The following is a 20,000-nucleotide window of genomic DNA, read 5'->3' as shown; positions in this document are numbered from 1 at the left end:
CCCATCCCTAGGAAGCCCATCCTGGAGACAGACATAGAGTTCTACCACGTCCCGACTTACGGAGACGCCAGTAAGAAGCGTCTGATGGAGGACACAGAGGACTGGCACCCCCGCACCGGCACCACCCAATCACGCTCCTTCAGAATCCTGGCCCAGATCACTGGCACCGAACACCGTGAGTCAACAACGCGCGCACACACACACACACACACACACACACACACACACACACACACATACACACATACACACACACACACACACACACACACACACACACACACACACACACACACACACACACACACACACATACACACACACACACACACACACACACACACACACACACACACACACACACACACTTACTTTATTTATAGTTAGAGTGCCACTCTAATTTCTTTCATCTTATCTCTCCCATTCAGAGCTAGGAGAGGCGGTTGATGCAGACAAGAAGCCAAAGTAAGTGCATGATGATGATGATGATGATGATGGTTCTCCCTGCTCTGCTCTTGCTTCTTGCTGTGGCAACATGTGTCATCATAAGCATGGACATGTTGTTGTTGTTGTTGTTGTTGTTGTTGCTACCTTAACAGTTTGAATGATTGGTTGCCCCCGGCAACTGGATGACCATGTGTTTTCTGTCATCCAGTCCCTCATGGGAGCGTCCATGATGTGGTTTGTTCAGTCCTAACTTCCTGATCTGGTTAACTCCTGCACGCATAGTTAATTATCTGGACGTTGTCTTGTTTGTCTGTAACTTCCTGATTTAGTTAACCCCAGCATGCATAGTAAACAGCCCTGATTGGACGAAGCCACCTTAGAGAACCTCCCACTGTAACCACAGAATAAGTGGTTCAAGCTGAGATGTTTACACTGGGCACTGTGTAGCGTGGCGTAGCCTAGCAACAGGGGTTATTATGGGGTGGCCCTAAAGTGTGGCTGGTACAGAGGACACGCGACCCTCTGGCTAGCATCTGGAGACAGACATCACCGCTATGATCTCTAGCAAAAGTACGTCTGTGCAGTTGCTAACAAACTGGAAATATGTTCTGGTTTGGCCCAAGGTTTATTAAAGCTTGCAGGAAAGTGAATATGCTCCACTGGGTTAGGGTTAGGGCTTAGAGAGTCTCTTTGGCTAGCAATCGCTAATGCAATTACAAGTGTTTCCAGTTAGGGTTAGGATTAGTTGTTTACATTCTGCAGTTGGTGACTTTCATAGCATATTGGGTTTGGCTACAGGACAAAAATACAGGAATACAAATGTCCTAAAAATCGTATGAATATTCCACCTGTTACCGACATGCCAGTGCGAATGGTCTGGTGGACCAATGCATCAAACTTGGCCTTCATTAAGCCAATAGAAAGAGCATTGAAAACAGACAGCGCATAGTCATTGGCTTAACCTCGCATAAATCATCAGCCACAGCCCTTCCCCCCAGTGCTTTCCACACCACACATTTCGGATTTGCAGCTGTGTGATTAGCTGAAAATCAAATAATAACAGATACTTTACTCAGTAAATTCACTCCCACTAAGGCCAGGTTTGAATCGTTGTTATACCAGACTTATATGCGCTGTGTGCAATATCCAGGGAAGGAGGTTACCAACATACCAATCCCTGTGTATATATGTGTGTGTGTGTGTGTGTGTGTGTGTGTGGTCGCCTTGTGAACGTGCAGCTTGTAGTTCTGTGTTAGTGACTGTGCCAGGGACATGTGGTCGACTTGTGGTCATGGTTGACTTGTGGTTCTAGTGATGTGATGTGTGGTCAACTGGTTAATGACTGAGTGCTAACATCAGAAAGCATCCATTTGGCTGTGGACGTGTGTGTCTTAGTGTGTGGTCCTTCCATGGCTTGGATTGTTTTGACCCTAAAAGGTTTCGACCTTTGTTTAAACGCCATCCGTCTCCTTCAGCTTGTCTTACAAACGGCATGGCTTCTACATGTTGGAACACTGTCTGTATTCAGACCTCTAGTTTCACCTCTCCTCCTATTCTCTCTCTTCCTCCTCCTTCTTCTTCTTCTTCTTCTTCTTCTTCTTCTTCTTCTTCACCTCCTCGTCACGTTCCCTCTCTCCACTCGTCCGGTCGGCAGGGTGAAAAAGGTGAACACTGCGGTGATCGGCCCCAAGTACCACAAGCTGAGAGACTGGCACCATGGGGTGTCTGCTCGCACACTGAATGTCCAGTAGGGCCTGTCGGAGAGTGTGTGTGTCTGTGTGTTTGGGTGTGTGTGTGTTTGGGTGTGTGTGTGTTTGGGCGTGTGTGTGTTAGTCATCTTTGATGACTCTGTCACTGTAGGCTACAGTATGTGCAGAGTGTGTATCTTTTAAATGAGCGTGAAATTCAGTATATTAGTGTTTGAGTTGTGTCATGTTAGCTACTATATGTCATAGTTGCTGTATCAAACTTGTGTGTTAGACTCCTGTGTGTTTTCAATGTCTTTTCTCCATTGCTTGTTATAGTCGCTGTCCGTTATACTGCAATCAAAAGTTATATTCCAAACAAATTGTCAAAAGAGGACTCAGTTTACGCATTGTTTGATATATACAGTTTATAATATAGCCATGTGCCTCCGTCTGAATGGAATAAACCAGCTCTGTGCCAAGTGTGGGTGGGGATGTGTGTGTCTGTGTGCGTGTATATGTATTTGTGTGTGTCTGTGTATTTGTGTGTGTGTGTGTGTGTGCACGTATGTGTTTGTGTGTGTGTGTGTATGTGTGTATGTGTGTGTGTGTGTGTGTGTGTGTGTGTGTGTGCACGTATGTGTTTGTGTGTGTGTGTGTGTGTGTGTGTGTGTGTGTGTGTGTGTGTGTGTGTGTGTGTGTGTGTGTGTGTGTGTGTGTGTGTAGGGATGTTAACGTGGTGAGGAATGTAGTGTGTGTGAGCTGTGGGATTTTTTGGAAAGAACGGAGTGATGAAAGAAAGGAAAGTTGGGAGAGAGAGAGAGTTTGTAACCGGGCCTGTTCTGGAGAGCTGAGTGTGACTGGAACGGTTCTGACCAGGAGGCAGCGATGAATAGAGACATTACACAGAAGCATCTATGAGAGAAGGCAGACCCTCTCAGACAGGTCCTCCCTCAGAGAGACAGGATCACTCACACACACACACACACACACACACACACACACACACACACACACACACACACACACACACACACACACACACACATGATCACACACTAACACACACAAACACACACACACAGCCTGTGGAAGACATGGATCCCATGACAGATAGAGACATGTTCAAGATCACTCTACCACCACAGTTGTGCACGCCATTTGGAGCATAGAACATGCAATAACACAGACACACACACACACACACACACACACGTGTAAATGTTCTTTGGGAGTGTGCGTGCATGGACAGAGAGTGAACACACAGATAGAAAACATGAGGTGAAAGTACCATTCTGGGAATAGGCGGCACTCCAAAAAACTTGAATAACAAACCAAAACATGTCAGTGATCTTGGATGTTACATGAAGCCAGTGTGACACATAGCAGAGCAGCCAGCCAATGGCACAGCCTTAAGAAGAGCACCTGTTGTTACCCACACAACACGAGATACCAGAAGCTTGGAAAGAGGAGAGCGGGGTTGAACACTACTTCTCTTTTCCCTACCCACCATACTGAAGGTGTCATTGCTCCCCTGGGAGTGGACAGTTTAGTTTTGAAATATCTGCTTATGCATATTTCTCACATGTTTCTCTGCTCTGTCAGGCCTCGATGTTGTGGTACTTTGCCGTAGAGAAGTTAGACTAAACGACATTATTAAAATAGTTATATTTGAACGGTTGTATAAATAAGATATGGCCTCTGTTATGCAGAAGTTTTTACTGTATATTTTATTGTATCTTTTACATTTCATGTCATTTTACATGTCATGTTTCCTAACTGGGATGAGGCCTAGAGACACAGGCCTATCCACATGCAGAGTGACATCAGTTGCTAACCAATAACCACACAGAACTGCATGGAGTTGATACATTACGGTTTGTGTACAGAATTTACAGGATGTAGCTTTAATTTCTGTAATGTGCTTTGGGTTTGATGTAGTCATGATATTCTAATAAAGATATGAATTAAGTCTTCATTTCTCTGTTTCCTTCTCACTGCCTCCTTCCCTGTCTCCTTCCCTTTCTCCCTCTCTCCTTCCCTCTCTGATCATAGTTCTGCCACTCTGCCTGAGACCAACAATGGAGGGCTCAGGTACTGTTACACTCCACCCTCTGTTACCTTTGACCTTTCACCTTTCACCTCCTCCTCTCTCAGCACTGGTTGTCATTCCTCACGTTTTGCCTTTCACTTTAACTGTAGTCACTTCTCTAGGAAAAATCACCAGTCACCACAAAAACAAATTAATGATTTGGAGAATTTTTATTGAACTGTGTTATTGTTTTTGCAGTTATCTTTAGTCTCAAAAGGTGTGTGTGTGTGTGTGTGTGTGTGTGTGTGTGTGTGTGGGTGTGTGTGTGTGTGTGTGTGTGTGTGTAAAATCTAGCTGGGACTAATATTTGGGATGAGAATATTTGTCATTGCTAATGACGCATAATGATGATTAGTCTTTAGAATAACAGACACAACCCACCTTGAGAACCTGAGCACCTCCCTGTCCCTGGGCGGATTGACCTCTCACTGACCTCTCACTGGGACCACAGCACATGTTGCCCACTGTTCACACCACCAGGGAGGCTGGTGGACGTAGACATCGGAGAATTCCTCATTCCATTCCATACATTATGACGAGCCCGTCCTCCCATGTCTACCTCCACCAGCCTCCCCTGCTTTAGACAGTCTAACATATCCAGTGTGACTGTGTCTCTATGTGAAGTGGCCTCCGGCCTCTGTCTGGTCACATGGAGCCACCGCAGCCAATGGGCATCCTGCCTCCTCCATCAAGTCAGCCAATAGGAACGGCCAGTCTGAAGGAGCCAGAAGAGGAGCGTTGTCTTCTGACTCTTCCGTGTAGGTGTGGCGCCCCCTCCTGGAGGAGTGTGGAGGCGCAGGGTATACCCTGCCCGCACTGTGCCCCTGGCATCAGCCCCATGCCCCCCCAGATACCCGCTCCTGTTGACGCCCCCACGCAGCCTCTAAGCCCCGATCTGCCCATCATAACTGTCAATGACAGGTATTCAGATGAAGCCTAGAAATGTCTGCTTTAATATCAGGCTTGTAGACACAGAACATTGTATATCAAATGATATTCGTAATATGTTGAAATTATTATGAAAATGTGCATTCACTAACTTTTAGCCTGATGTACTGTATGTAGTTAGAAGGGAATGTGGTTGTTGGCTCCACTGCGCCCTCTTGTGAACCAAACTGGCCAGTGCATGTCTCCCAGCCGCAGGTTCCATCAAGTTTGGCTTGGAGGGAGCACATCAGGGGAGGCTGGTAGAGGCGGAATTGTAATGCATGGAATGGAATGAGGAATGGTATCAAGCATGTGTTTGATACTATTCCTCATCCAATTCCATGCATTACAATGAGACTGTCCTCCAATTTCTACCTCCACCAGCCTCCCCTGAAACACATACAGTAGTAGACCAGGAAGCCAAAGTACAGTAAGATAGGTAGATAGACAGGTACTTTATTGATCCCGAGGGGAAATTAAGGCGTTACACATCACAAACAACAACAACAAAATAAAGTGACAATAGAACAATAAAATAAAATAGACATCTGAAGCATAATGTACAGTAAGAACAGTCCAGTGTGATTTAACATCTCCCAGCCAGACTCTGATCACCCCGATCGAGCCAGCCGGAGGAGGAGTTGTACAGTCTTATAGCGGCAGGCAGAAAAGATCTCCTATAGCGCTCCTTAGTGCAACTGTAAGTGTTGAAAGGATGAAACTGAGAGAAGGAGAGTCTGGCAGCTCAGGGTTGATGTGGATAAGTATTGTTACCACACCGTTAGACAGCATCTGCAAATGTATTTATTTGGTTGGACAATTGCATTTTTTTTGTTTTTGTAAAAATATATGTTTTTAGGGCATTTCTGCTTTATTGGGATAGAGACAGTAGAGATTGACAGGAAGGATGGGAGAGAGAGGAGTGATGACATGCAAGACGTGGGTCAGAATCGAACCAGGAACCTTGCAATTATGTGGTATGCACATTCGTGTGCTACGCCACTAAGCGCCCCAATTGCAAAATTGCATTTTTTAAGGGTTTTTTTCTCCATTATTGTCAGTAGAACAATGTCTGCAGTTCCAATACTTGTAGCTTTGTAGGGCATTGTCTCATACAAGGGAAATGGTCTCAAGTCAAGTTTCCTTATTCTATATCACTACAAACACAGTTTTGTTAGCATGCCATGTTCAAGCATCTGTTACTGTGATATTTCCAGTCAGAGGATTTTAAAAGTATCATTTCTCACACCACAACTTTCTCATGTCGCTCTTGCAGTCCTTACCTACCTCCACTAGATGGCGATGGAGGCTCAGAGGAGGTTGAGGCCAGTATGCTGCTGGGAGGAGCAGGTGTTGTTGATGTTGAGTCCTCTACTACTCCTCCAAAACAAACAGCAGGTCCTGCTGCTCTCTCTGCTGTTCACAGGTACTACACACAGTAATAGTCTGAACAAGGATTTAAATACATCACCTCCTGGAATACAGTATGATACTTATTTACACCTCTTTGCTACTTGTGGAGCAAAAGGCTGCAACAATGCCACAATGATCCTCTTAGATGTCCTGATCTGTGTGTCTGTCCTCTCAGTTCTCCAGTCCAGGTGTTCTCTCAGTCTCGGCTCTCTCCTGTCTCTGCTATAAAGCTTCTCCTCTCCCCCAAGCCAGTCAGGTACACGTGTCATATCAACAAACTGTTATGCTACAATATGCGAAAAAATCATCACCTTACACATCAGAATGAAGCCTTCACTCACTGGTCTAGCACTGTTCCATTGTCCTCTTCTTCCTCTCCACCCTCACACTCTCCTCTCCTCTCCTCTCCTCTCCTCTCCTCTCCTCTCCTCTCCTCTCCTCTCCTCTCCTCCCCTCTGTGGGACAGGAGGGAGCTCCTGTTGAACCCTCTGGAGTTCCTCCCCCACGGGGCCCCCTGTCCTCCCCCCCTCACCGCTAGCGCACCCACCTGGCCTCCACGGAACACACACTCCCCTGTGGTCCCTTTACAGGCCAGGTAAAGCTGTGTGTGTGTGTGTGTGTGTGTGTGTGTGTGTGTGTGTGTGTGCCTGTGTGTGTGTGTGTGTGCGCGCTATCCTTGCAGTCCTCTTCACCTACTCCTTCCCTTCTCATTTCCTCCCTATATCTACGCCAACCCCCCCCTCCCCCTCCCCCCCCCCACACACACACACAAAAGACCCCCCAGGCCACCAGAGGGCGCCGTCTCTCAGTCCTTATTGGACGCCTTGCTCATAACCCCCATCACCAGGGCCCCGCCCCTCCGGCTGAGGAAGAAGAAGCGGAGGTGTGTCAGCGCCCTGCACCTCCCCAAGAACAAGAGGTAGAGAGAGGGTCACGTTAACGCCACGTAACGTATGGGTGTCACCCCATGACCCAACCTGCCTGTCCCACCCTCTGTGTGCTGTGCACTAAAGACTAACTACAGCCCAGGGGAGGCTGGTGGAGGTAGAAATTGGAGGACAGGCTCATTGTAATGCATGGAATGGAATAAGGAATGGTGTCAAACACGTGTGGTACGAATGGGGTCAAACACGTGTTTGATACCATTCCTCATTCCGTTCCATGCATTACAATGAGCCTGTCCTCCGATTTCTACCTCCACCAGCCTCCCCTGCTCTATAGTATTTGCTGTATCGACTACTATCACTTGACATGAATGAAGACTAATTCCTGTTATAACATCTTATAACTCATTAAAGGTCATTAACAAAGTCCACTATTTCACTTACTGTACTAAACAAAGACAGTGAAAGACAGATAAGATAGATGGATAGAATATAAATAGAGAACACATGTGAACCCTCTGCCCATGCAAACTCACTGGCAACAAGCGTGTTCTGTTTGACCAAGCCACCCAGGCAACAGCCGTGTCCTCTCCGACCGACCACGGTACCGCGGCAACAGCCGTGTTCCATCTCTAAGATGACATCACAGACCCGCTATGATCATGACGACCAAACCATTTGGCACACAAGGCCGTTCGGTGGCCTTCAAAGGCTACAGTAGACAAGTGTAGTCTGTTTTGAGTGTGTGTGTCTGTCTGTCTGTCTGTCTGTCTGTGTGTGTGTGTGTGTGTGTGTGTGTGTGTGTGTGTGTGTGTGTGTGTGTGTGTGTGTGTGTGTTTGTACTGTATGTGTGTGTGTGTGTCCTGTATATAAGATCTTAGATTGATCCTTGACATTTGCCAACTATGTTAATGGCCTGGTTGTTGGCATGTGTTTATGAGATTGAGTCAGTTGGAGCTTCTTGATATAGCAACATAAGTGGTTAGATATGTGAACAGTTGTTGCTCTGCTGGCATTTCTCTAACAGCCACATTGGCATCACTGTGCCTCTCTCATTATATGAGATAGAGGGAGTAATGATCTCTCTTCCTCCATCCCTCCCTCCTCTCTCTCTCTCTCCCTCCATCCCTCCCTCCCTTCTTCTCTATCTCCCTCCATCCGACCCTCCCTCCCTCCCTCCTTCTCTTTCTTTCTCTCCATCTCTCCCTCCCTCCCTTCTTCTCCCTCTCCCTCCATCCCTCCCTCCCTCCCTCCACTCTCTCTCTCTCTCTCTCCCTCCCTCCCTCTTTCTCTCCCTCCATCCCAACATCCCTTCTCTCTCTCTCTCCCTCCCTCCCTCCTTCTCTCTCTCTCCCTCCATCCTTCCCTCCCTCCCTCCCTCCCTCCCTCCGAACATCCCTCCCTCCCTCCTTCTCTTTCTTTCCCTCCATCTCTCCCTCCCTCCCTTCTTCTCCCTCTCCCTCCATCCCTCCCTCCCTCCCTCCCTTCTCTCTCTCCCTCCCTCCTCATCCCTCCCTCCCTCCCTCCCTCCATCTCTCTCTCCCTCCCTCCATCCTTCTCTCTCTCTCTCCCTCCCTCTCTCCTTCTTTTCTCTCTCCATCATTAGTCCTTGGCTAACGAGACATCAGGAGCGCAGGGCCCAGCTGGGTAGCAGGGTTCCAACTAACCATCTCCATATTAGATTATCTGTCCAATCAGCACAGCCGGTCTATTCATCAGCACATAGGCTGGGATCCCATCCACTTCCTCTCTCTAATTGACCTGATTGGTGGAGAATATTAACGAGCTGCCATGTAATTGGCCGTAATGAATGGAAGGTTTGGGGTTATCTGGTTCCAGTCCCACCTGTCACCTGCTGTTAGCGTTAGCCTGCTGTTAGCATTAGCCCGCCAGATTGTAGCGCTAGCTAGCGGAAGCTGCTCTTTATCACTGCACATTAGCACATTACCTCAGTGCTATTAAGTGCGTTAGCAGCCAGGTAACCAATAAACAAAATACAATAACATCAACTGCTACTGACAGTGTGTCTCCTTAGAGTCTAGTTCAATAAAGCCTGCAGTGAATATGCTTGTTAGTGTGTACTGATGCTAAGCCTGTTTAGTTTATCATAATTCCTCTTCATCGTAAGGCCTGTCATGGTTGCTGTGGAAGCTCTGTCACACTGCGTTATGTGCATTGTTTGTGTGCTGAGTCTGTTCTAAACCCATAACCCCTGGTCCATGTCTTATCACAACCGTCATGGTTTCAGCCCTCCATGCCTTGTGTTTCAGTCCTCTCTGTCCCTCATCCCTCATCCCTTCTCTCTGTCCCTCAATCCTCATCCCTTCTCTCTGTTCATCCTCCCACTCTCTCTCGCCATCCTCCCTTTTTCTCTGGTCTGTCTCTCTCCCTCTCTCTCATCCCACTCTCTCTCCTTTTCTCTCCCCTTCTCTCTCATCCTGCTCTTTCTCTCCCCTCCTCCTCCCCTGTTCTCTCTCCCCTCCTCCTCCTCCCCCTGTTCTCTCTCCCCTCCTCCTCCTCCCCCTGTTCTCTCTCCCCTCCTCCTCCTCCCCCTGTTCTCTTTCTCTCTCCTCCTCCTCCTCCCCCTGTTCTCTCTCCCCTCCTCCTCCCCCTGTTCTCTTTCTCTCTCCTCCTCCTCCTCCCCTCTTCTCTCTCTCCTCCATGTAAGAGTCTCGTGGCACCAGTCAGGCCCTGACCTGGGCGACCTCTCCCTCTCCTCTCCTGTCAATGCTGTCTATGTCTTTAGGTAAATATGGAAATGCCAATCTCTCTCTCTCTCTCTCTCTCTCCCCCCTCTGTGTGTGTGTGTGTGTGTGTGTGTGTGTGTGTGTGTGTGTGTGTGTGTGTGTGTGTGTGTGTGTGTGTGTGTGTGTATGTGTGTGTGTGTGCACGCTTGTGCGTGCGTGCATTCGTTTGTGAAAAGCATCCAGAGTGGAGCATCCTGTATCTACGGTAGGATGAGGATGTTCCTATCAGAAAGAGGTCTGTTTGAGGTCTGATTTGAACCCTAATGTGGCCGGTGTAGAGAGTGTGTCCAGTACAACAGTGTACAGATCATTTCATGCTGGAGATGGCAGGCATTAGTGTTCAAATGATGTGTGTCTGTACTGTTGTACATGGCCAGGGCAGCTGGTAATGTAGCAGGCCTTTGGTTCAGAGCCAGATACATACACAAGTGCTGAGTGGTGGGTCGAGAGCCAGCTATACACACACACACACCCACACACACACACACACACACTCAAACATGCAGTGCCACACACACACACACGCACAAACACACACACACACACACATATTCATACACAGCTACACACACACACACACACACACACACACACACACACACACTCACACTTCGTAACCATGGCCGCTGTTGCAATAACACTCATCCCTCGGGGACCTGTTAGCAGACGCGGGGGAGACGGAGATCCAGCAGTTGGCACTGCAGTGCATCATGGGTAGCGTTCAGCGTTCGTTCCCGGCCCACCCAAGTGTGTGAGCTGGTGAAAGCTGACCTCATAGAGGGCCCTTTCATACTGTACCGCTCTTGTTAAACAGCGTGTGTGGTGTGTGTGCATGCGTGTGTGTGTGTGTGTGTGTGTGTGAGTGTGTGTGAGAGAGAGAGAGAGGGGCCTGTGCCAGCCATACAGGAGGTGAGAGATGTGTCTCCTCTCCATCATCAGGCTGGTGTTCTGGGATGTGTCTTGACGTGAAGTGGGCACGGCTGCTCCTGTGAGAGCACTGTTGGTGTTCTGTACTGTACTGTACTGCACCAGGGGAGGCTGGTGGAGGTAGACATCGGAGGACAGGCTCATTTTCATTCCATTCCATGCATTACAATGAGCCTGTCCTCCGATATCTACCTCCACCAGCCTCTACTGTACTGTACTATAGTGTGAAATGAATATGACTTGGAGCGTATTTGAGAAAACGTGTCTGTGGATTCTTTATGCAATCAATCGGTTTGATGAAATGAGAAATACAAATCAAGACTTTCGCCTCTGATACCAGGTGGAGGTGTGAAGCAGGGGAGGCTGGTGGAGGTAGAAATCCTCCGATTCTACCTCCAGCAGCCTCCACTGTGTGAAGTTGTAGCTATGCCCATGGCTGTGTCACTCTGGGTATTAAAGAGAATCTTGATTTACTATCTACTCCCCCCCCCCCCCCACCAGTGAGGACCCAGAGGAGCCAGAGGTCAATGCCCACATGTCCACTGCTGTGAAGACCATGACCAAAGGACCTGTTGGTCCCCCCAAACACAAGCAGGGTAAGGTGTGTGTGTGTGTGTTTGTGTGTGTGTGTTTGTGTGTGTGTGTGTGTGTGTTTGTGTGCGTGTGTGCGTGTGTGTGTGTGTACTACCTCACATGTCCACCTGATAGCAGCACTACCTCACATTGCTCCTCTTCAGAATGGGTCCATACACACACACACACACACACACCTTCTACTTCGTCAAAGACGCCAAAGACACAGTCATACTGTTCCACCCGCCCTCTCAGATCAACTCTGTAGACATCCTCAACCTCATCCTCAACCTCAGAGGACATCATTAAACCCTGCTTACACAGCTGTGCTTGGGCCGTGTGTATTGAGTTTTCTAACCAGAATTTTCTCAATGATATTTTTCATGATGAATACATGTTAACAGTGTAGGAAAGGGTGGTGTAAACATTACAGTTCTAATGTAGAGGTCTAATGTGTAGCACCAACAGTAGTGTTTCTGTGTGTCAGTCAGCTAGTGTTTTTAGTGAATAAACAAGTGGGACATAATCAAAGTAAAGTGCCTTAAACTGTTTCCTTAGTGTAAAGCAATGGAATGTATATTATATTATAGCCCTGAATATACTATTTGAAAATAAACTCTCCTTATGGAATTAAATGAAACCTTGCGTGATAACTATTTAGATTGATTAATACATTTTCCGTTGTGAAAGGGGATTTATCCCTTTAAAACAAATGTTTAGTTAGAAATGCAGCCGAAGTGTAAAATCTTGATTTACGGGTGTCTGAGGGAAACATTGCTGCAGTGTGTTGCGGTGAGAGGAAAGAGGCTTGTTTTCCATGGGGGGGGGGGGGGGGTGACACAGGCTGTGATACACACACACACACACACACACACACACACACACACACACACACACACACACATACACACACACACACACACACACACACACACACACACACACACACACACTCACAAACACACACACAGGCAGGCTGTGAAACAGGTCATTGCACAACTTTCATTTTTCCTGGATGGAATCCCCTTTAAGACCAGGCTAGGCCTGCTTCGTCCAGCCTCAGCCACATACGTGTAAGAAAGATAATATTTACCAAAGGCATCTGGAGGAACCTATGGATGAAGGTTTATAGCCAAAGTCCAGCACCAAGACCCAGCCTCTCCACAGCCCTACCCCTACCCCTATAGCATCCAAGACCCAGCCTCTACCACCAAGACCAAGACTCTAGACTCAAGACACCCCCAGCTTCAGTCCTCTAGCCCTCCAACCCTATTCCCCCAGTGTTCCATCCCCAGTTTCCCCAGTCCTCCAGCCCAGTTCACCAGCCCCAGTCCTCCAGCCCAGTCCTACAGCCCTAGTCCCCCAGCCACAGCACATACCTCCAGCCTGAGCCCCTCCAGCCCTCCAGCCCCAGTCTGAGTCCTCCAACCCCAGCCTCCCAGCCCCAGTCTGAGTCCTCCAGCCCCAGTCTGAGTCCTTCAGCCCCCCAGTCCCCCAGCCCCAGCCCTGGATGGCTTCTCTCCTAGTGCTACCCTACCCCTTCATTATATGTTATGACAGCACAATGCTGAGCACTGTCCTCCAATACAACATATTACTTTAATGAATTGATTGATTGATTGATTGATTGATTGCTCTGGTGTTTATTTCAGTCCTCTGATTGGTCTGTCAATATGTGCGACTCTCTAGTGATTTGAAGTGTATCACCTTCCTCTTCTTGACACTGGATCTGAGCTGAACTTGAGCAACAGTGTTCCTTTCTTGAGCCCCAAGTGTGAGATCAGAGAGAGGCCTGTCTGTTTAGCCAGGTGTGCCTGCCCCGCTGGAGGAATGTCTCCCTGCCTGAGAGGACTGATTGAGTGTTTTCCTTACCGGTGATGTTGGTCTCCTTGATCTGACAGCAACATCCACCCAGCTGCCAGCTTCACACACACATACACACACACACACACACACACACACACACACAGAGAGAGCCAGCTGCCTAGACGAGGTCACAGAGGTGTTAGGTCAACTCAGAGAATAACACAAAGTCACCTGGAGCTCCAAGCCTCCCCCCCCCCCCCCCCCCCCTCCAACACGTACTTTTTTATAGCCACTCTGACTACACCTATGAATAGTTTGTGTTGACATAAATGTGTTATATCACTTGTATGATCCCCCCCCCCCCCCCCCCGGTTCAGGTGTCTCTAAGCCAGGTGTTCAGTCCGGTCTCATCACTCCATCCTTCGGCGTGAGGGGGAACGGCACCACCAACGGCCCCCCTAAAGGCCGTGCCCCCGACAGGCCCACCCCCCAGCCCCACCCCAAAGACGAGGACTCCCTAGTGCAGATGGCTGAACACATCCCTGCTGGGACACGGACCCCCATGTGTGGCCACTGCAACATGGTGATCAGGTGAGAGAGAGAAGAGAGAGAGAAGAGAGAAAGCCCTTATAACACCTACATACAGTTCAGTATCTGACCCCCTCGTGAAATTAAAAGTGCAATTGCATAATTGATCGACTTTATCTTTATAAAAACAATCCAGCACCATGTAGTGCACAGTCTGTTGGTGGGCATGAAAGAGAAAGTTCTATCAGAGAGCTCTCTTAATCAGCTGTAAGGAGATAGGAGGAGATGGAGCCCTGGTCGTGGGGCGATAAGACCTGGAGATAGACGCACACAGGCACGTACACACGCACACACACGCACACACACACACACACACACACACAGGCTCATGCACGCACGCACGCAGGCAGGCATACACATGCACCCACACGAGCATGCATGCACGTACATACACACGCACAGACACACTCACACACACCCAGTGGTCCACTGGTGTCGAGTGTGTCCTTTAATTAGTGGAGAGTTAGGTCTGATGAATAGAACATGACAGGCAGCGCTGGAGGGAACACACTGGCTGCGTCCCATTCCCAATCACTCCTCAGATCCTAGGCTCTACTCCCTAGACACTCCCGTAGATCTGAGAGGTTTTGATGATTATAAGAAATATGTAAATAGCTTCGTTTTGCCCTCAGATATTTTTCTGGGTGAAATGTTGCTGTATTGCAACTGTTTATCGAATCCTCTCAGATCGACAGAAGTTAGCTAGGGAGTACGGGCTAGCGTGTAGAGGCTAGAATTTCGTGTAGCGGCTCGATTTGGAACTGAGCCCCTGTTTCCTTTCCTTCAGGGTAATTACAGTTCACGGCTCTCGGCAGCTTGTTATAGGCCTGTAGCTAAGACTGCTCCGGGCTATCTCCACTGGTGTGGCTAACACAGCTAGCGTTACAGCCCGATATAGCTAGCACTACCGGCCGGGGATAAGGTAGCAGCTAGCAGACGCTGGACCCTGCCAAGGAGGTTGGGTAACAGATCAGTTTAGGATGTCCATTGTGTGTGTTAAATATCCCACTGTTGCTTCACCCACTTAAGTTAATCATTCTATTTGTGAGAGATAGAGCCGTGGCTGAGTGGATACACTGGGCGTCTTGTTAGCCTAGCGCTCTGGTGACACTGGTTAGATACCGGTGTCACAATAGTCTAATCTCTATACAACAGGGGAGGCTGGTGGAGGGTGACATCGGGGGACGGGCTCATTGTAATGCATGGAATGGAGTAAGGAATGGTATTGAACATGTGTGTTTGATACCATTCCTTATTCCGTTCCATGCATTACAATGAGCGCGTCCTCTGATATCTACCTCCACCAGCCTCTACTGATATAGACCTATCCTTTTATAGCTGACAGGGCCACACATACTGTAATGTTCAGCCTCACTGTCCAAACAGGGCTAGGAGATTCTATTTCTCATTTATCTAACCAGGTCTCATACAATACATTTCACAAGAGAGAACTAGATTTGATAGCACACAGCACAATATTGGGTTAAGCGCTCCATTGTAGTATGGGCAAATTTCCTAGAACTAATAATACTGCATGTTATTTATAGAGCGCTTCTCATTTCACACAGAAATCACAAAACTTTTTACATCAGCAACAATCTTGGTAGAAAATTTAAAAAAAAAGGGTCCGTGATTCAAACAATAACAAAGTGGTCTGACAGCCAATTTACATGTACCAATCCCAGATTGCCCCTTTAAAAGAAAAGGCTAAAAGCTATATAAAGATATTAAAAACGGATAGGGGACTATACTACAATAACACACAGACTACAAAGGAGGCTACAATATCTGAACAGCAGGACTTGAAACTTGAAGCTTGGGACCAACAAGAGACACCACAACTAAAAGACCACATTTAAACGGAAGCCAGTTGGTAAAAAAATGAGTTTTTAGGAGAACTGGGACGCTAGTCACCCACTGAAAGTTCATTTGAGTCTTGCAGACACACTCTCGTGTGTCTCTCATGTCTCTCCTGTCTCCTCCTGCCTGCCTCCCACTCAGAGGGCCATTCCTGGTGGCCATGGGGAAGTCGTGGCACCCAGAGGAGTTTAACTGCGCCCACTGCCGGACCTCACTGGCAGACGTGGGCTTCGTGGAGGAGGAGGGGGCCGTCTACTGTGAACACTGCTATGAGGACTTCTTTGCCCCGACCTGCGGACGCTGCCAGCTGAAGATATTAGGGGTGAGGGAGCAGGGATGATGTAAGGGTGGAATTGTATGGAAATGTAGTTTTAAACACATGGAAATGTAGTTTGGGAACTGGAAACATGGAAAAGTTTCACCACCATTTTGTCCCACCACTACATCCCTGGTGAGTCACCATCGAGACCCCGTGGGAGGGATCACCATTGCCTGTCAATCATCCTCTGGTTTTAGCCAATGGGAGCTCTGATGTGGAGGGGTCAGACGGCTCATTGGGTTGCAGGAAACATGGGGTCACCAAGCATCATGGGTTATAATGTTCTTATCCTCTTCCATCATGTGTTTCTACCTCTTTCAGACGACTGCTTCTCACACTCTCTAACCAGCTTACCTCTCCTTTTAACCCGTTTCTCACTCCCTCCTTCTTAATCCCTCATATTTCTCCCTCCACCATTCCTCCGCTCTGTCTATCCCCTGACCAGGCCTTTTCTCACAGATAAATGGTGGGAAAGCAGTGTGTGTGTGTGTGTGTGTGTGTGTGTGTTTGTGTGCGTGCACACACGCATATGTGTGTTTGATCATGCATGTGTGTGTGTGTCTGTATGTGTTCGATCATGCAGGTGTGTGTCTGTGTGTATGTGTGTTTGATCATGCATGCGCGTGTGTGTGTGTGTTGCAGTTGAGCGGTGGGAAAGCTGTGTGTGTTTAAGCTGTATCATGTGGCCTCTATAAGACGGGAGAGATGGGGGAAAGCTTAGTAGATCAGACGTGTGAGCGTTAGCACCCTACAGCCTGGTCTAGCATGTCGATCTGAGGAGAGCTGCTGCACAGGTCAACTACAGGCCAGGGGGACTACATTCACACTCCCACGCTATCCTATGTGCATACTGCACACACACACACACACACACACACACACATGCACACGCAGGCGCACATACACACGCACGCACGAGACACACCCACACACACACACACACACACACACACACACACACACACACACACACGCTTCCCGGCTCTCGTGTGTGTGTTGTCTCAGGATAGTTGGGCTTTGTGACAGCAAAAAGATAAACAGTACCATAATTTAATGGATGATAAAGTTTGTAGATCATCATTATAATTTGTCTAGTTGGTACGGCATCTAGTGGCTAGTAATTAAACCTGCGGTCTATGGAGGCTGACTGTAATTGTGATTGGTCGTCTTACAGGAAGTGATCAACGCCCTGAAGCAGGCTTGGCACTCGCACTGCTTCCTGTGTGCTTCCTGCCAGCAGCCAATCAGAAACAACACCTTTCACCTGGAGGACGGGGAGCCCTACTGTGAACAAGGTGACCTCAAAGAGATGACCGGCATAAAGGATACATCGAAAGCTAAAGCACCTTTTATACATTGCTTGCAGCTCCACATGCATTCATCTATTCCAAGGGAGGCTGGTGGAGGTAGAAATCAGAGGACAGGCTCATTGTAATGCATGGAATATAATGACTAGAATGGAATGATCCATTTATTCCATTCCATGCATTCCAATGAGCCCGCCCTCCGATTTCTACCTCCACCAGCCTCCCCTGCTCTGTTCATGGTTGGCACTTTGATCCTCTTCTCTCACCTTCAATTTGTTAATTAAAAAACAGTTGGCCGGTATTTTAAAAAAGAACAGTTCCCACACTGTAAAATAATGATACTATATCTGTCAGTCTAATTCTCTCTCTCTTCTCTGCGTGTTCCAGACTTTTATGGTCTGTTTGGGACTGGTTGCCATGGTTGTGAGTTCCCCATTGAGGCTGGAGACAAGTTCCTGGAGGCTCTGGGCTTCACCTGGCACGACACCTGCTTCGTGTGTGCGGTACGTTAGGCCAAGGGAGGCTTGTGTGTGTTTGTGTGGGGGGGGGGGTTGTGTGTTCCATCTGAATGACCCATTTTGTGTGTGTGTGTGTGTGTGTGTGTGTGTGTCTTCTCTGTTCTAGGTGTGCTGCACCACTCTGGAAGGTCAGGCCTTCTTCTCCAAAAAGGACAAACCTCTGTGTAAGAAACACGCCCACACTGTCAAGATCTGAACCTTCCTCTGGCAGGCGAACAGAGGACTGACGAAGGAGAGGAGGAGGAGGGGAGGAGAGGAGAACTGGAGGAGAAGCAGAGGAGGACTGGAGGAGAGAAGGAGAGGAGAGGAGAGGAGAGGAGAGAGGAGCTGGACGATGAAGAACCTGTTGTTCTGATTGTTAATATTATGGGATGTTTGGGCCTATAGGAGATCACCCTGATCTCTTGGACTTTTCTGACTGAGGTCTTTATTTCTGGGGAGGTTGTTTGTTGTTTAGTTTTTTCCTGTTTTGTGCTCAGTGTGATACCCCATTATCCTTTTCCTTAATTCATTCAAACCAGGGGAGGCTGGTGGAGGTAGAAATCGGAGGACAGGATCATTATAAGGCATGGAATGGAATGAGGAATGGTATCAATCTACCTCCACCAGCCTCCACTGATTCAGATATGTGTCTAATTCATACATGTGTGAAATACTTGCAAGTATTTGAGGTGCGCTTGATTTGTCTCGCACTTCTGAGACATTCTATCCTGGTTCATGTGCACCATGCAAACTGGATCAAGCTCAGCTGAGGTACTTGAATGTATCTGACCAGTATTTATTTGACCTGGGTCTTATTTCTACACCTTCTGTTCAGCAGACTATTGTGCCATTCGCTGCAGTCCTAACAATTATAATCTGTTTTGGGAAGAATTACAAAGGGGTTTATAAAGGCTTCATTAAGCTTCAAAAAAGGGTTCTAAAGGGGTACTTCATTTGAAGAATGAAGGGGTTCACCTTTTGAAGAACTCTTTTGGGTTCGATGTAGAACCCTTTTGGGTTCCACGTCAAACCCTTTTGGGTTCCATTTAGAACCTACTGTGAAAGGAGTTCTACATTGAACCCAAAAGGGTTCTTCAAAGGGTTCCCCTCTGGGGACAAATGAAGAACCCTTTTAGAACCATTATTTCTCAGAGTGTAGTTAGACTGAGGATTGTGCCATTGGCTGCAGCCATGGTGAAGACTCCTCTCCTAATCATGATAAACACCTTGATAACTCTGTTATGTTTTAAACGGTTGTCATTGTACTTAATGATGAAATATCTATTAACATAGAATATTTCAACTGTCCTTGGAAAAAAATTATATCTAAAGAAAGAGAACTAGCGAGTGAAAGAAGAAGAAGTCAATTCCAGGATATTTTCCTTGAAGTCTGGAGGTTTTAACTGTGTCTTTTGTGTAAATCCTACAGTACCACCCCCATCCCTATCACTCTATGCTGGTATGAATGAATGTTGTTGTCATGGGTGACTAGTATAGGGGGTGGGGGTGGGGGTGGTTGGTGGGTGGTGGGTGGGGGTGGGGGGAACCAGGTCACATGACTATGCCAGACCTTTACTATGATAAGATAATAAAGACATTTTATGTTGCTACTTTGTCCTGGTTCCTGTTATTTTACAACTGGTTGCTTTTTTATTTAGTAAGATACATGAACACAGTTATTGTGAAAACAATATACAATATAACAATACATAAGTATATGATAATTCCCTTCACATGGAGTCTACAAATCACAATGGTTCAAAGTAGGTCTCGCTATTATGTCAAGTATTTGTGAAATGAGGAAACAATAACTGAAACCTGCTATTTATGTTTCACAATATTTAGAAAATTCATTATTTCACTACCTTATTCTAGATACATACATACTGTATATCTAACAGCCTTAAGGCATGTGCAGAGGATCA

The 20,000-nt window shown here is 47.5% G+C and overlaps 2 protein-coding genes across 2 annotated transcripts in view; both read left to right on the top strand.

Moving 5' to 3' along the window:
- The window catches only part of pdlim5a (PDZ and LIM domain 5a), a 69,760-nt gene extending 50,194 nt beyond the window's left edge, over positions 1-19,566 (top strand). Inside the window, exons 6-13 of the mRNA XM_083673030.1 lie at positions 1-175; positions 429-465; positions 11,624-11,718; positions 13,894-14,092; positions 16,091-16,271; positions 17,443-17,563; positions 17,963-18,078; positions 18,200-19,566. The exon at positions 1-175 is cut by the window's left edge and continues 4 nt beyond it. Coding sequence (XP_083529156.1) covers positions 1-175; positions 429-465; positions 11,624-11,718; positions 13,894-14,092; positions 16,091-16,271; positions 17,443-17,563; positions 17,963-18,078; positions 18,200-18,289 — 1,014 coding nt within the window. The 3' untranslated portion in view covers positions 18,290-19,566. The remainder of the gene's footprint in view (positions 176-428; positions 466-11,623; positions 11,719-13,893; positions 14,093-16,090; positions 16,272-17,442; positions 17,564-17,962; positions 18,079-18,199) is intronic.
- LOC310806929 (uncharacterized protein) lies at positions 4,214-10,198 on the top strand (the record flags this gene model as incomplete). Its single annotated transcript, XM_083673211.1, has 7 exons — positions 4,214-4,226; positions 4,423-4,441; positions 4,849-5,145; positions 6,740-6,820; positions 7,031-7,159; positions 7,340-7,483; positions 10,117-10,198. 7 exons carry the CDS (start codon positions 4,214-4,216, stop codon positions 10,196-10,198), a joined length of 765 nt encoding a protein of 254 aa, XP_083529337.1.
- Positions 19,567-20,000: the final 434 nt, after the last annotated feature.

The sequence above is a fragment of the Argentina silus genome, assembly GCF_951799395.1.
Source record: "Argentina silus genome assembly, chromosome: 7".
NCBI classification, from domain to species: Eukaryota; Metazoa; Chordata; class Actinopteri; order Argentiniformes; family Argentinidae; genus Argentina; species Argentina silus.
Note: the sequence above shows the minus strand (reverse complement) of the source record. Positions and strands in the feature narration are given on the sequence as shown.